The sequence below is a fragment of the Pogoniulus pusillus genome, chromosome 6 (assembly GCF_015220805.1).
Source record: "Pogoniulus pusillus isolate bPogPus1 chromosome 6, bPogPus1.pri, whole genome shotgun sequence".
In the NCBI taxonomy this organism is placed as follows: domain Eukaryota; kingdom Metazoa; phylum Chordata; class Aves; order Piciformes; family Lybiidae; genus Pogoniulus; species Pogoniulus pusillus.
In genome coordinates, this window is record NC_087269.1 from 3,653,904 (window position 1) to 3,671,049 (window position 17,146).

A 17,146-nucleotide genomic window follows, 5' to 3' on the forward strand; every position below is an offset into this window, starting at 1 on the left:
AGGTGGGTTTTGAGTATCTCCAGAGAGGGAGAATCCACAACCCCTCTGGGCAGCCTGTTCCAGGGTTCTGGCACCCTCATAGGGAAACAATTCTTCCTCATGTTTAAATGAAACTTTCTATGCCTCAGCTTCCACCCAGTGCCCCTTGTCCTGTCATTGGGCATCACCCAGCAGAGCCTGGCTCCAGCCTCCTGGGTCTCTGCCTGCACACATTTATGAACACTGATGAGGTCACCTCTCAGTCTCCTCTTCTCTAAGCTAAAGAGCTGCAGCTCCCTCAGGCTCTCCTCCTAAGGAGCAGGTGATGAATATTTGGTAAGCAGTTTGCCCAAAGGTGACTCAACTTCAATTCACCTGCTAAAAGCTTGTTTGTAAGGCTGTCATCTCCAAGATTTCTCTGCAGGCCATAGATGTTCTTGAAGGCAGTGAGGTTTTCATTTTAAAAACTAAACCTGCTGTAAACTTCAACTTGCTCACCTCCAGTGAAAAGGGGAAAGAAAAAAACTGCTCTGCTCACAGTTAGCTACCAGAATATGCAAAATTAGCAGTAAGAGGCATTGCAAATGCACCACTTGTGCTCAGCTAGAAGCTACACCACATCCCAAATACATTCCCCTCTGCACTGAAAATGGATTATCAGCTCCTTTCATACCACAACAGCTTAGATTGCTCCACTCAGCCAACAGAACAGATATCACTTAGTTATTTCCAGGTTCTTCTAATTTGCAGAACCACAGAACGGTTTGGGTTGGAAGGGACCTCCAAAGCTCATCCAGTCCAACCCCTCTGCAGTCAGCAGGGACATCCTCAGCTAGATCAGGTTGCCCAGAGCCCTGTCCAGCCTCATCTTGAATATCTCCAGGGATGGGACCTCAACCACCTCCCTGGGCAACCTGTGCCAGCATCTCATCATCCTCACTGGAAAGAATGTCTTCCTAACATCCAGTTTCAATCTCCCCTCTGCCACTTTAAACCCATTACTCCTTGCCTTGTCATGACAAGACCTTGTCAGTAGTCCCTCTTTAGCCCTCCTGGAGCCCCTCCAGACACTGGAAGGCCACTCCAAGGTCTCTTCAAAGCCTTCTCTTCTCCAGGCTGCAGAGCCCCAACTCTCTCAGCCTGTCCTCATAGCAGAGCTGCTGTGTCCCTCTCAGCATCTTTGTGGCCTTCTCTGGACTGGCTCCAACAGTTCCATATCCTTTCTTGCCTCAGTTTCCTTACAAAAGATAAACTCAGAGGATTAAGGATTCACTCAGAGTTCCAAACAAATAGTGAAATAGCTGAGCCATCATCACAGATAAAATGAGTATTCAAGGTTACTAAGGAGTATGAAGAGTTGGGCCTCTGCAGCCTGGAGAAGAGAAGACTTTGAGCAGACTTTGGAGTGGCCTTCCAGTATCTGAAGGGGGCTAAAGGAGGGCTGGGGAGGGACTATTGACAAGGTCTTGTCATGACAGGATGAGGAAGAATGGGTTTAAAGTGGCAGAGGGGAGATTGAAAGTGGATGTTAGGAAGAAGTTGTTTGCAGTGAGGGTGGTGAGACACTGGCACAGGTTGCCCAGGGAGGTTGTGGAGCACAGAAGCACAGAATGTGATCAAAGATCAGGTTGGATGAGACCTTGAGCGACCTGTTCTAGTGGGAGGTGTCCCTGCCTTTGTCAGTAGGGTTGCATCTGAGTGATCTTCGAGGTCCCTCCCAACCTAAACCATTCTGTGATTCTATGAGCTACTTGAAATGGAGGATGGAAACACAAATCTCTCTTCTAATTGCAATACAGAATTGCAAAGTCAAAACTCAAACCAAACCTGTAACAACATCTGCAGCCTCTACAAAAGAACACCCAGTCTCTAAAATCCTGTTGCAGTTGCTAGCACCTTGAGAGCTCAGTGCCCACTATTCCATCACACCTATGTGTAAAGGACAGCTGCCATTCCAAAGACCTTAGTTTTACAAAATCACTCTCTCTGTGAAGAGCTTCCTCCTAACATCCAGCCTATACAACCCCTGGCACAACTTGAGACTGTCTTGTCTGGGATATGAGACTAACTCAGCCTTATCTAGGGTAGGGTGTCCCTGCCCATGGCAGGGGGGTTGGAACTAGATGATCCTTGTGGTCCCTTCCAACCCTGACTGATTCTATGACTCTTGTCACACTATGGAGCACTGTAAAGCCCTTTGGTCCTGGTTACAGTTGTAGGGTATCCTCTCAATTACATACTACAGTAATGCTACTCTCTGAAGGTGCATTCTCAGACAAAAATGAAATCAAGTAATTCTCCAATCTGCCTGCATCTCAGAGGTAAAGAATTCCCACTGAAAGCAAAACTGTTGCACTCCAGGAATATTAACACCAAATAATTAAAAAGCCTGTGCCTTATTCTACACTGCTTAAAGCATTTCCTTGAACTTGTAAAAGGTAGTGGAAAGTCACTCAGACCATAAAAGGAGGACTGAGGGAATTAAACATTTAAATGACTTACTCAGCTACCAGCTTCTGGCTAAATAAAGTTCAGAATCATTTTGACTTTGTTCTGGAAATAGCACTTGTGGGAGGACAGTTGCTAGAAAGGCAGCAGATTCTTGGAGCTTTTCAAAAGTAGCAAAATCTCCACAAAGTTCAAGGCCCAAATTAACAATACACAGACTTTAAATAAAAGAGAAAGGATTGTTCAAAGGTTTGGTTGGGTTATTTACAGCTGCAGGGGCTTTCATTTTGAATTCTCTAATCACCTTCATAAAGAAAAACAAGCAGTAATATATTGTGCTGCCTAATAGAAAATCAAATGACAATAATAAGTAGTTAATGGTATGGAACTAAAAATCTCAACTGGTTTAGAATAGAAAGGGGAGTTCCAGCTTTACACTGCTGCCCAATCACACCACAAATATGTGATTTTGGTGGCAGATTCAAAATAGATCTCCACAATGAACTTTCAGAACTATCCATTCTCAGTCACCTGTACTTAATCCTCGCACAAAGTCAACGTTAAAATGGAGACTATAACCTGATGAAGGCTTCAAGTCTCAACTGTGACACGAGTTGTCTATCAGTGTTCTCAGCACAGATGAATACTGAGCCCTCTATTTGGTCTTAGATTTCTTTTTACTTCACAGAATCACAGAATCTTAGATCCTCAGATCTATTTTGGTAACCATCTCCCACTAGGTAATACTGATCACTGCTGAAAACACAGACTGTGCAAAAAGCAAGCACCCAGCTTGAGGCAGATACTGAGTTTACAAATGATCATAGAATCATAGAATCAACCAGGTTGGAAGAGACCTCTAAGATCATCCAGTCCAACCTATCCCCCAGACCATGGATGTTCTGCTGCCTTCCTGCTTTGGGCTGACCAGAGTTTGGACATGGTTGGTGTCTTACACAGCTTTGTTGGGCTGCATGGAGAGTCACAGAATCACAGAACTAACCAGGCTGGAAAGGACCTCTAAAATCAGCCAGTCCAACCTATCACCTAACACCTCACCTATTTAACCAACCCATGGCACTAAGTATCTCATCCAGCCTCCTATTAAACACCTCCAGGGATGGGGACTCCACCACCTCCCTGGGCAGCCCATTCCAATGCCAATCACTCTTGCTGGGAAGAACTTCTTCCTAACATCCAGCCTGAACCTGCCCTGGCACAGCTTGAGGCTGTGTCTTCTCTATTTCTGTCCCTGGATGCCTGCACAAGAGACCAACCCCACCTGGCTACAGCCTCCCTTCAGGTAGCTGTAGAGAACAATGATATCTGCTCTGAGCTCCCTCTTCTGCAGGCTGCACACCTCCAGCTCCCTCAGCTCTAGCCCCCTTACCAGCCTTGATGCTCTTCTCTGGACACCTTCAAGCATCTCAACATCTTTCTTAACTTCAGCTAGGGCTAGAACTGTCTCAGTAGCAATTTCAGCAAATAAATCTGGTGTACAAAGCACAATTATTTAAAAGGACAAAATCTTTGAGTCACTGTTTAGAAATAAGACACTGCAAGCAAGTTTCTCACCCTAAAAAGTCTGTGTACTACCATGCACTGAAGAAACTGAAAGTAGTTGATAAGCACCCTAGATCAGCAGGGTACAGATACAATGTAAATGTTTAGTTCTATGTCCTTTCCACCTCAGTTTTGAGACATAGCAAAGATACTGCCAGGGTAGACCATTCAAGGACTCATTTTCTTGAGTCATTACCAATGAAGCAACCTACCTTGCTGCTCCAACTTCAGTCAGGTTTGTTGGTATTTGTCTCCCAAAAGGATTAGAGTAGGCATTAAAAGTGAAAACTTACTTGACTTCACAGGAATGGATGCTTAGCTCTTTCTGCAAGAGTCCACTTGTAAGATGAAACACCAGGACAGAGCCATTACTTGTACCTTAGAAAGAGTGGTTTAAAAAAACAGAAAGAAGAAAATGTAGGCTTGATTTATTCTCCTCTTCAAAGAGTAGTGAAAAATGCAGAATTGACAGCTATTTCTCCTTTTTTCATTGCTTTTCTAAGTTTTTTTAAAAACCTTTAACTTCTATTTTACATTTTAGAAAAGGTATTTTGACTTCTAGAATTACAGAATCACAGGAATGTCCAGGTTGGCAAAGCCTCTCAGCATCACCAAGTCCAACCTAGAACCCTACTCTACAATATTCACCTTAAACCATAGCCCTAAGCACCACATCCAAACCATCCTTAAACACATCCACCTCCATGGGCAGCTAAGTCCAGTCCCTAACCTGGGATCCATGAAAAAAGTTTTCTTAATGTCCAATCTAAACTTCCCCAGCCTCAGCTTGAGGCCATTCCCCCTTGTTCTGTTTCCAATTCCATGTGAGATGAGCCCAGCAGCAGCCTCTCCACAATGTCCCTTCAGGTAATTGTAGATAGCAATGAGGTCTCTTAGAGCTTAAGTCTCAGATATAAAACCCTCTGAGATTCTCTGCAGAAAGTAAAATGCATTTGGATCAAGTAGGACAAGGGAGGTTATTCTTCCCCTGTACTCAACACTGGTCAGGCCACACCTTGAGTGTGTCTAGTTCTGGGACCCTCAATTCGAGAGATTGAGGTGCTGGAAGGTGTCCAGAGAAGGGCAACCAAGCTGATGAGGGGCCTGGAGCACAGCCCTGTGAGGAGAGGCTGCGGGAGCTGGGGGTGTGCAGCCTGCAGAAGAGGAGGCTCAGGGCAGAGCTCATTGCTGTCTACAACTACCTGAAGGGAGGTTGTAGCCAGGTGGGGTTGGTTTCTTCTGCCAGGCAACCAGCAACAGAACAAGGGGACACAGTCTCAAGTTGTGCCAGGGAAGTATAGGCTGGATGTTAGGAGGAAGTTTTCACAGAGAGAGTGATTGGCATTGGAATGGGCTGCCCAGGGACGTGGTAGAGTCACTGTCCCTGGAGGTGTCCAAGCAAAGCCTGGATGAGGCACTTAGTGCCATGGTCTGGTTGACTGGATAGGGCTGGGTGCTACGTTGGCCTGGGTGGTCTTAGAGGTCTCATCCAACCTGGTTAACTCTATGATTCTAAGATCTTTTCCTACATCTCCCTGTAGAGTCTGCAGAAAATATGTTCAGTGTTGCTGCGTTTTCAGAACACAGCCAGTGGCAGGTCAGGAATGTTTCTTTATGTTTTGATTGATAAAGTAGAGCAAATGCCTCAAGTATTAACTGTTATGCACCAATAACCTCAGGGGACAACCATGGGTAGCTTTTACCAACTCATCAATGCAGTTCTGCTTTCTAATGCCTGAAACAATGACCTTTTTCAAATTCCAAATCAATAACTTAGTAGCTATCAGCTTCAATTAGATAAAATAAATCTTCTGAAACACTGAAAGCTACAATTTTCTCTTAGACACTGGAAGACTTAGTTCTTTTCTTTTCTTTTCCACTCAGGTCAAATTTATTAAATACAAAAACAGATACCTAAGAAGTCATTCAGGTACCTTGAGTCTAGGATGCAGCAGATCTTGCTGTTAAGTGCAGTTTATATATACTCATTAGTCTCCTGATCGTTGTATTTCAGCCATTTTAACTGACACAGCTTATGCAAAATCAAAAAACCTGTATTGCAATTAGAAGGAGAGAGATTTGTCTTTGCATCCTCCATTTAAGGTAGCTGAATCATAGAATGGTTTAGGTTGGAAGGGACCTCCAAGATCATCTGCTCCAACCTAGCACCCAGCCCTATCCAGTCAACTAGACCATAGCACCAAGTGCCTCATCCAGGCTTTTCTTGAACACCTCCAGGGACGGTGCCTCCACCACCTCCCTGAGCAGCTCATTCCAATGCCAATCACTCTCTCTGGGAAGAACTTCCTCCTAACATCCAGCCCACACCTACCCCAGCACAACCTGAGACTGTGTCCCCTTGTTCTATTGCTGGTTGCCTGGCATAAAAGGCCACCCCCCACCTGGCTACAAAGTCCCTTCAGGTAGTTGTAGACAGTAATAAGATCACCCCTGAGCCTCCTCTTCTGCAGGCTGCACACCCCCAGCTGCCTCAGTCTCTCCTCATAGAGTTTGTGCTCCAGGCCCCTCACCAGCTTGGTTGCCCTTCTCTGGACATGCTCCAGCATCTCAACATCTCTCTTGAATTGAGGGGCCCAGAACTGGACACAGCACTCAAGGTGTGGCCTGACCAGTGCTGAGTACAGGGGCAGAATAACCTCCCTTGTCCTACTGGCCACACTGTTCCTGATGCAGGCCAGGATGCCATTGCTCTCTTGGCCACCTGGGCACACTGCTGGCTCATGTTCAGCCTACTATCTATCAGTATCTATCAGTACCCCCAGGTCCCTTTCCTTCTGGCTGCTCTCCAGCCACTCAGTCATGTCACTCAAGGCCTCATCCAGCCTGGCTTTGAACACCTCCAGGGAGGTTGTGGAGCAGAGAATCACAGAATATGATCAAAGATTCTGTGATTCTCTGCTCCACAACCTCCCTGGGCAACCTGCGCCAGTGTCTCACCACCCCCACTGCAATGAAATTCTTCCTAAATCTTCACATCATGTAAAGGTAGCTTGCTCACAGCTTGAAGCACAACTACTGATGGCACCTTTGGCTCAGTGATAACAGAAGTATTGCAGTAAGTACACAAAAGATACATACACTATTAGGGCATTTTCATTACTGGAGTCATAGCCTATTTATAAGCTTCTGCATAATATTCTCCTCTGTGATAGACCTCAGCCCTGTTGAAAAACCTAAGAAGGCTTTAGAGAGCAGACAACCTTACCAAGGATCTCCCAAGTGGCAAGGCAAAGTTCAGGCTGTATAGCCCAGAATCAACAGCTTACATACATCAAGAGCACATTTGAACAACCCAAACCTGGAGATCTGATTGAACAGCCTATGACAATCTTAGAGCATCTCTGTGTGTGGACTCTTGCAGTGTGTTCACTACAAGGAGAGGTACCTGTATGGATGCACTGTGAAATCTCTGATCATAGAATCAACAAGGTTGGAAGAGACCTCCAAGATCATCCAGTCCAACCTAGCACTCAGCCTTATCCAATCAATTAGACCATGGCACTAAGTGCCTCATCCAGTCTTGAACACCTCCAGGGATGGCAACTCCACCACCTCCCTGGGCAGCCCATTCTAATGCCAATCATTCTTGCTGGGAAGAACTTCTTCCTAACATCCAGCCTGAACCTGCCTTGGCACAGCTTGACGCTCTGTCCTCTTGTTCTGTCTCTGGGTACCTGGCAGAAGAGACCCCACCTGGCTACAGTGTCCCATCAGGTAGTTGTTGAGAGCAATGAGGTCTGCCCTGAGCCTCCTTTTCTCCAGGCTGAACAACCCTAGATGTGGCCTCATCACAAACCTACAGATGAGCTCAGAAAACTCTTGCAGTGACAGAAAGCAGTGGAACAGCCATCACTGATGTGGCCTGCAAGGGCATGGCAGAAAACTCAGTTGCTAAAGTAATAAATCAGGTGCTCACAGGCAACTACTCAAAAATTTAAATGAGTTTAAGTACATTTGTTGTAAGGTAGAATAGAACCACTCAATAGCCTGCTGTAAGCGTACTTTTAGGCACCAACATCAGGATCCAAACACAGTGTCTGTGAAGTTTATTTATTTGTTCTAGGAATTCAGTGCTGCAGCAAATCCTATTTATTGATGCTCAGATTGAAGGGAGAGCAGCATGGAAAACACAAAGTGTCTCAACGGACCAACGGCACACTGAATGAAAGGATAAACATATAGAGTGGTTTAGGTTGGAAAAGACCCTTAGGATCATCAATCTGAACCATTAACTTGCCAATAACACTGCAATTCTTAAAGTAGCATTACTTAAACCCAGAGCAGGAGAAGAATGAAGATGACAAACTAACACAAGGGTTGATATCCATGTTATGAGAGGTCAAAAAGATCTTTCTTTAGTAGAAACTACATTTGTATTCAATATAGAATGGGTTATCTTCAGAGCAAAGAATAATCTATTCCAGGCACTTACCAACAGCAAGGATTGGTTCATACTGCTTAATGTTTTTTGTTGTAAGAGGTGGGCACATGCGGATAGCAAACGGAGGCAAAGGAAGTCCTGAGAGCAGCCCAGTCAGCAGAAATTTGAGCTGTACCTCTTGTAGAAAACAATTCTTCAACTGTTCTTCTCCAGCAATTGTGCCTTGCCCTGCTTAAAAATTAAAGTTCTTATTAGTATAAAACTTTCACTAGAGATGGAACACTTCTCCTGTGAAGAATACCTGAGAAAGTTGGGGTTGTGCAACCTGGAGAAAAGAAGGCTTCCAGAAGACCTTATTGTGGTTTTTCAGTACTTAAAGAGGGCTCCTAAGAATCATAGAATGGTTCAGGTTGGAAGGGACCTCAAAGCACATCCGGTTCCAACTCCCCACCGTAGGCAGGGACACCTCCCATTAGAACAGGTCACTCAAGGCCTCATTCAACCTGGCCTTGAACACCTCCAGGGAGGTTGTGAAGCACTGAATCACAGAATATGATCCTGGATCATACTGTGATTCTGTGATCCACAACATCCCTGGGCAACCTGTGCCAGTGTCTCACCACCCTCACTGTCAAGAACTTAGTATTCAAGGATCACCTCCTCTGTGTCCAGGAGCACTGCAACCCAACAAAGAGGAAAGCAGGGAAGAATGTCAGAAGGCCTACCTGTCTGAGCAAGGAGCTCCTAGACATGCTGTCACACAAAAAGAAACTCTATAAGGAATGGGGGCTACACAAGGAAGCTGCCTGAGCAGACAGTGATCTGGTTTGGAAAGTCAAGGCAGACTTTGAATTGAATCTAGCCAGGGAAGGCAAAGGGAACACTAAAGGTATATTAATAGTAAAAAGAAGCTTAGGGAAGGTTGGGCCCCCTCAGAAAGGAAACAGGTGAAATGGTCACAAGTGACATGGAAAAGGCTGAGGTTCTCAATGACTTCTTTAACTCAGTCTTCACTGCAAAGGCCTCCAGCCACATTCCTGGAGCCATGGAAGGTAATGGCAGGAGCTGGAAGGAAGAGCTGCCCATCATAAGTGAAGATCAGGTTTGTGATCACCTGAAGAACCTGAAAGTGTTCAAGTCCATGGGACCCAATGGGATACACCCACGGGTGCTGAGGGACCTGGCAGATGAGGTTGCTAAACCCCTCTCTATTCTATTCCAAAAGTCCTGGCAGTCTGGTGAAGTTCCCACTGACTGGAACAGGGGAAACATAATCCCCATTTTCAAAAAGGGTAGGAAGGATGAGCCAGGGAACTCCAGGCCAGTCAGCCTCACCTCTGTGCCCAGTAAGATCATGGGACAGATCCTCCTGGAGGCACTACTGAGACAGAAGAATAGTGAAGAGGTGATTGGGTGCAATCAGCATGGCTTCACCAAGGGCAAATCCTGCCTGACAGACCTGGTGGCCTTCTATGAACAGGTCACAACATTAATAGATGAGAGGCAAGCAACTGATGTCATTCACCTGGACCTGAACAAGACCTTTGACACTGTCCTGCACCACATCCGGGTCTCCAAGCTGGTGACACATGGGTCTGATGGGTGGACCACGAGATGGATAAAGAACTGGCTTGATGGCCACACCCAAAGAGTGGCTGTCAACAGGTACATGTCCATGTGGAGGCCAGTGACAAACAGAGTCCCTCAGGGATCAGTCCTGGGACCATCTTTGTTGGTGACATGGACAGAGGCATTGAGGGCAGCCTCAGCAAGTTTGCAGAGCACACCAAGCTGTGTGGTGCAGCAGACAGGCTGGAGGGCAGGGATGCCAGCCAGAAGGACCTGGACAGGCTGCAGAGGTGGGCACAAGCCAACCTCAGGAGGTTCAACAAGACCAAATGCAGGGTCCTGCATCTAGGTTGGGGCAATCCCAAGCACAAATCCAGGCTGGGCAGTGAGTGGCTGGAGAGCATCCCTGAGGAGAGGGATTTGGGGGTGCTGGTGGTTGAGGAGCTCAGCATGAGCCAGCAGTGTGCACCTGCAGCCTGGAGGGAGGACAATCAGAAGTGTGGCCAGCAGGTAGAGGGAGGTGATTCTCCCTCTCTACTGCACTCTGGTGAGACCCGACCTGGAGTACTGCATCCAGTTCTGGAGCCCCCATTACAAGAAAGATGTGGAGATGCTGGAGTGTGTCCAGAGAAGGGCCAGGAGGATGTCCAGAGGGCTGCAGCAGCTCTGCTATGAGGACAGACTGAAAGAGTTGGGGCTGTTCAGTCTGGAGAGGAGAAGGCTCCTCCTTGTGGCCTTTCAGTATCTGAAGAGAGCCTGCAAAAAAGCTGGGGAGGGACTTTTCAGGACATCAGGGAGTGATAGGACTAAGGGAAATGGAACAAAGCTGGAGATGGGAAGTTTCAGACTGGACATGAGGAGGAAGTTGTTGAGCATGAGAGTGGTCAGAGGCTGGAATGGGTTGCCCAGGGAGGTGGTTGAGACTCCATCCCCAGAGGCGTTTAAGGCCAGGCTGGATGAGGCCGTGGGCAGCCTGATCTAGGGTAGGGTGTCCCTGGGCATGGCAGGGGTTTTGGAACTAGACAATCCCTGTGATCCCTTCCAACCCTGACTGATTCTATGAACTTCTTCCTCCTAACATTCAGTTTCAATCTCCCCTCAGCCACTTTAAACCCATCCCTCCTCATCTTGTCATGACAAGACCTTGTCAGTAGTCCCTCCCCAGCCCTCCTCTAGCCCCCTTCAGATACTGGAAGGCCACTCCAAGGTTTCCTCAAAGCAATCTTTTTAGCAGGACAAGGGGTGATGGTTTGAAACTAAAAGAGGAGAGATTCCTGTATACAAGGAAGAAAATTTTCCCAATGAGAGTGGTGAAACACAGGCACAGCTTGCCCAGAGAGGCTGTTGATGATTCTGAGGTTAATTATAAGTATTTTTAAATTATTAGACCAACTCAAAGCCTAATAGAAGTCAAACACCAAAGATCAAAAAACTGAGTGCAGCCTAATGCTACAAATACAACAAATTTGCTCAGATAGAACAATAAAGATGGGCACAGTGAAGATGCAATTCCACAAGTCTGAAGGATGTGAGGTAGAGAAGAACAACAGCAATGGTATCTATTACTGTGGGAAACGCAGGCAGGAGAAAATTCATGCCCTAAATATCTTCCTTAAACATAAAAGTGCAGAAGAACCTCCCACAGTGGTAAGCTGCCTCCACCAGCTTTCACCAACAGCAATTTGAAATCTGCAGCTTTGTATCTCTGAGCAGTACTAATCACTTTTTCATCAAAAGCAAGAGTTTTAAAACATAAGGGTAATCACTTGCATGGAATATTTCTCCATCCTGAAGTGTTGGTAGCTATTTAGATGAAAAAAAAACAACTAGAAATGAACAGCAGTGATATTAGTGGAAGAAATTCTTACCAATCATGTTGTCTAGTGAGAGGTCTGGAAGTTTATTTTGGAATGCTCCTACAGGAATTCCACAAAAGGAGACAGGAGAATATAAAGGTGATGCACTGGAACTGCTGTAAAAGGAATGAAAACAAGTTCCTGGTGAAAAAAATAGATCATTTGCTGACTTAAATACTTGATTTTGTTGATTGGGTTTTGTGTTTGTTTGGTTTTTTTTTCCCTGTGATTGTTTTTGCAGTATTCTCAACACTTACTACTTTCAGAATATTTTAAGAAGATTATTCCCACTATCAACTTCCAGGAACAACTCTTCCAGGAGAAAAAAGCACAGAAAAATACACAAAACTGAAAACAAATTTCACCTTCCTTTGTAATGGAAACGTAGGCAGGTGCACCTCTTGTTCTGCAGCAAGCACTGAAAGGAGGCTTTTCAACATAGTGTGTGCTAATATGTAGAGCCTACTGCATTATTACCCTGCCAATGAATGCAGCTAAGCAACAATCATAAATGCTTTAACATTTACCAACAAATTCCCTGAGGAAAGGGCTTTTGTTAACCTGTATTAACTTCTCACTTAGGTTCCAGATGATAAAAGCCATAACTGAAACAATGCTCTTCTCCTAAACACATGAAACCTGAGAGCCTTTGCACAGACAAAGCTACAGCAGGAAGTATAGGCTGGATTTTAGGAGGAAGTTCTTGCCAGAGAGAGTGATTGGCATTGGAATGGGCTGCTCAGGGAGGTGGTGGAGGCACCGTCCCTGGAGGTGCTCAAGAAAAGCCTGGATGAGGCACTTAGTGCCATGGTCTGGTTGACTGGATAGGGCTGGGTGCTAGGTTGGACTGGATGATCTTAGGTCTCTTCCAACCTGGTTGATTCTATGATCAGCTGTGTTTACAGCCTTGGCAGGTATCTGTGCATCAAGGCTTTGTGTTATTATTTCCCCCAATGTTCTCACTGGGTTTCAGCACAACCTTCATCTAGAAGGGACTCAAATGGCCCTTGTAGCCTTAGTAATTTTATTTAGCTGGGCTTGGGGGCAGGTTGATGTCAGAACCAAAGACCAAACACTGCTGTCTGCTTCTACCTGCATGCAAAAATGCAGTTTAAGGCAGGTACAAAGCCTTTTCCTTTAAAATCTCATTTGAGCAGACTTTGAGTTCAGATTTTAAGACTAGCAAATCCAGCAGGATTAAGAACTAATGGAGGAAGCCTCCTTAAAAAATCCATTAAAGACTCTCTGCCAACAAGAAACATGCTTTACTTTTCAGTACAATCCAACTATATCCAGAAGGTGAATTCCTCTAAGCTCAGTGCTTCCTATATTAGTACATTTTCCCTTGTTACATAATCATGACAAAAATCAGTGTTTTACAAAGAAGTCTTAAGAATGCAAGTAAAATCCAGCAAGATCTGGATCCTAAACAGCTCTCTTGGATATTGCATCTGAAGAAGAATCCACACAAGAGTATTTTTAAGGACACCAAGAATAAAAGCATTAACTCACAGATGAACAACAAAAGGATGTGTGCAGCACTACTGACTTTTAAATATGTAGTAAGAATTAAGTATTTCTCTTGTGGCAATCAGTTGTTTTCTTCATCAAAGGTTTATTGCAGCAGATCTTAATGCACTGAATGTTCAAAGAACTATACTACTTCACACACAATTTTTGAGCCTGCTCAAAATCCAAAGCTCTCAAAGCTTTACTTACATATTAAAATAGTTTTTACCACTGTATCCCAGCCACCTGCTGTGCAGCCTCATATTGTTCAGTGTCAGATTCACACTGATCTAACAGAAAACCTTTCCCCTGCTAAAACCAGTCCTTCCCAGACTCATTTTGAAGTCTTTTCATGTCACTGTAAGTGAGGGATCCATTCCTGAGAGAAAATATATAGTCTGAAGAAAGCCAAATAGAATGATGCATGTGGATATTCATTCTGTCTCTTCTTTTCTTACTCCAATCACTTAGTATGGGATTATTTTTTAAAGAGAGAATAGTAAATGCAGTTCCTTCATTTTCCCAAAGCAAGGGAACTCATCTACTTGGCTGATCTATTTGCCTTCCCTTCCTTTCAATCACACAGATCTATAGCACATTGCCATATACACAAGGGCACCGCTGTTGCTTGTGAAATATATTTAACTACCACACACCACTTGTAAATCTAAGAGGGGAAAGCTGGGATAAGAAAGGTAAATCCCATTACCTGTTACGTATAGTTCTGCCAGAAATGCTGGATTTTAATTCCCAGATCATTACCCTGCCATCACTGACAATGAGAGCTGCAGAATTCTCATTCACTGGGCAACACACCATGCTGAAGGGTCGAATGGTTTTGGTTACCCTGATTGCATCACACTGACTTCTCAAATCATAAACCAGCTCCTGAACTGGGTCTGCATCTGCAACATCAATGTCCCACAAAGGATAAACAATTAGAGTGATTAATACAATGTGATGGTAAAGCTGCAGCATGACTGAATATTTTGGTTGAAATCCACTTGCTGCCTGTGTGACAATCAGGAAAAAATGGTGAAAAAAATATAGTGTTGATCTTGCTGTACAAAACAGCTGTGGAAAGGTCTCCAAAACATAACTTTTGACTTTAAAATATCTTATTCCATAGGAATCTTGCAAAATAAACACTACTTATTTTAATTGTTACATCTTGGCAGGAAGTACTCCTGCTCTCAACAACACCAAACCCATTTATTGGTTAACCTTGAAGCACTGAGGCACTCGGTGCCATGGTCTAGTTGGCTGGATAGGGCTGGGTGATAGGTTGGACTGGATGAGCTTGGAGGTCTCTTCCAACCTGGTTGATTCTATGACTCTATGATTAGTGAAGTGGCTTAGTAGAAGTTACCAAACTGCTAAAACTAAACCAACACTGACCAAAAAAAATTACTTACTTATATATACAAAACTGTTTTCCCTTCTGTTTTTTCACCCCCCCAGTCTCCTCCATTAGTCTTAAAATATTATTCTAAGTAACATTTCATAAGAGACAAATCTTTGACCATTTAGATTTTAATCTCATGTCTTGGTTCTAAAATCAGCTCTTTCAACTGATCAAATGACTTCCAAATTCTTGTGTTTGCCTGGAAAATACATTTTTTCCTTAGAGATAAAAGAGAACACATTCATCAACTGCCATCTAAAATACACCCGAATTTGGGACTATTAAGCTATTTAATAATTAAAGTATTAGTGACACTTTATGATTTAGTGATTTGCAGGATCTTAATATATCTAATTTTTCACTGAGTATAAGAGAAGCTTTTTTGGGGAAGTGCTGTCTACAACTATAGAATCATAGAATCAGTCAGGGGTGGAAGGGACCACAAGGATCAGCCAGTTCCAACCTCCCTGCCGTGCCCACGGACACCCTACCCTAGATCAGCCTGGTCAGAGCCTCATCCAGCCTGGCCTTAAACACCTCCAGGGACAGGGCCTCAACCACATCCCTGGGCAACACATTCCAGGCTCTGACCACTCTCATGGTGAAGATCTTCTTCCTCATGTCCAGTCTGAACTTACCCACCTCCACCTTTGCTGCATTCCCCCTAGGCCTGTCACTACATGATATCCTAAGAAGTCCCACCTGAAAGGACACTGCAGAAGTTCGTGCTGGTCTCACAGGTAACTGGAGTGGGTCCAGAGAAAGACAACAAAGCTGGGGAAGGACCTGGAGAATAAATCTGATGAGGAGTGACTGAGGGAGCTGGGGATGGGTAGTGTGAGGAAGAGGAGGCTGAGGGGAGACTTCATTGCTGTCTACAGCTACCTGAAGGGACATTGTGGAGAGGCTGCTGCTGGGCTCTTCTTACAGGTCACTGGAGACAGAACAAGGGGGAATGGCCTCAGCTGAGGCTGGAGAGGTTTAGATTGGACATTAGGAAAATGTTCTTCATGGAGAGAGTGGTCAGGGATTAGAATGAGCTGCCCAGGGAGGTGGTGGAGTCACCCACCCTGGATGTGTTTCAGGGTGGTTTGGATGCAGTGCTCTAGGATATGGTTTGAGGTGAATCTTGTGGAGTAGGGATCTAGGTTGGACTATGGTGATCCTGAGGGGCGTTGCCTACCTGGATGTTTCTGTGATACACCTCAATGTAATGCACAAGAAGGAAAAAAAGAGCCACTAGAAAAGGTGTTACTCACCATCCTCTACGGGATGTGACAGGTAATATTTGGGTTAAAGCATTAAAATGTCCCCAAGTGGAGCTCTGGACATTTCTGCCCCAAAACAAACATACCTGGCTCTTCATGTGGAGTTCCAGTTACACTGCAGTTAGATCTACGAACTCTCAAAGTTATGCAACCATTTTCATGTAGGCAGAACAAGCCATCACGTTGGAAACAGGGAATCACCTAGGTAAAGAAACACTACATCATACTCTGCTAGCAAAATGTTATCCTATGCAAAGCACACTTGCAAATTAACAGAAAATTCTGCCTCTACTCTGCCCTGGTGAGACCCCATCTTGAGTACTGCCTTCAGTTTTGGGCTCCCCAGTTGAAGAGGTACAGGGATCCACTGGAGAGACTCCAAGAGAGGGCTAGGAGGATGATGAGGGGACTGGAGCACTGCCTGATGAGGAGAGGCTGAGGGACCTGGGGCTGTTAGTCTGGAGAAGAGAAAACTGAGAGGGGATCTCATCAATGTCAGCAAACTCAGTAAAAATGGCAGCATTAATGGAACACTTCAATGAATGTCTTTAGTTACAGTAGCTGAGACTAGGGAGGTCAAGTAATGTGAGAAAGCAACTCAAAGTTTATCTCTGGATTACCTGCTGCTTTAGAGATGAGGTTTCTGTTGGGTGTGCTTGTTTGGTTTGGGTTTTTTTGTTGTTGCTTAGTCATTAAAAAAACCAAACAACAACACTAATGTACAAGAAGGCTGCAGAGAGACTCTTTGCAAAGCCCTGCAGGGACACATTTTGTGATCCACAACCTCCCTGGGCAACCTGTGCCAGTGTCTCACCACCCTCACTGCAAACAACTTCTTCCTAACACCCAGTTTCAATCTCCTCTCTGACAGTTTAAACCCATTCCTCCTCCTTCTGTCATTACAAGACCTTGTCCATAGTCTCTCCCCAGCCTTCCTGTAGCCCACTTCAGATCCTGGAAGGCCACTCCAAGGTCTCCTCCAAGCCTTCTCCTCTCCAGGCTGAGGAGCCCAAACTCTTGTAGCAGAGCTGCTCCGGCCAGTTTTGTCACCCTAACAAAGTTTTTCCTTACATTCACATGGAACCTTCTATGCTCCAGCCTGCACCCACTGCTCCTTATCCTATCATTGGGCATCTCTGAGAAGCCT

The 17,146-nt window shown here is 45.0% G+C and overlaps 1 protein-coding gene across 5 annotated transcripts in view; it reads right to left on the reverse strand.

Annotated features, from left to right (window-relative positions):
- The window catches only part of WDR11 (WD repeat domain 11), a 66,217-nt gene that overhangs the window by 31,433 nt on the left and 17,638 nt on the right, over positions 1 to 17,146 (reverse strand). For 2 of the 5 annotated variants that reach the window (XR_010302488.1, XM_064144251.1), the window contains exons 7-11: positions 16,086 to 16,200; positions 14,036 to 14,231; positions 11,830 to 11,933; positions 8,444 to 8,623; positions 4,284 to 4,368 (exon numbers count right to left, since the gene is read on the reverse strand). Coding sequence is in view for 4 of the 5 variants with exons in the window: in XM_064144251.1 (XP_064000321.1) it covers positions 4,284 to 4,368; positions 8,444 to 8,623; positions 11,830 to 11,933; positions 14,036 to 14,231; positions 16,086 to 16,200 (680 nt within the window). In the remaining variant the exon portion in view is untranslated. The remainder of the gene's footprint in view (positions 1 to 4,283; positions 4,369 to 8,443; positions 8,624 to 11,829; positions 11,934 to 14,035; positions 14,232 to 16,085; positions 16,201 to 17,146) is intronic. The other 3 variants (XM_064144255.1, XM_064144253.1, XM_064144252.1) reach the window with 3 other exon arrangements.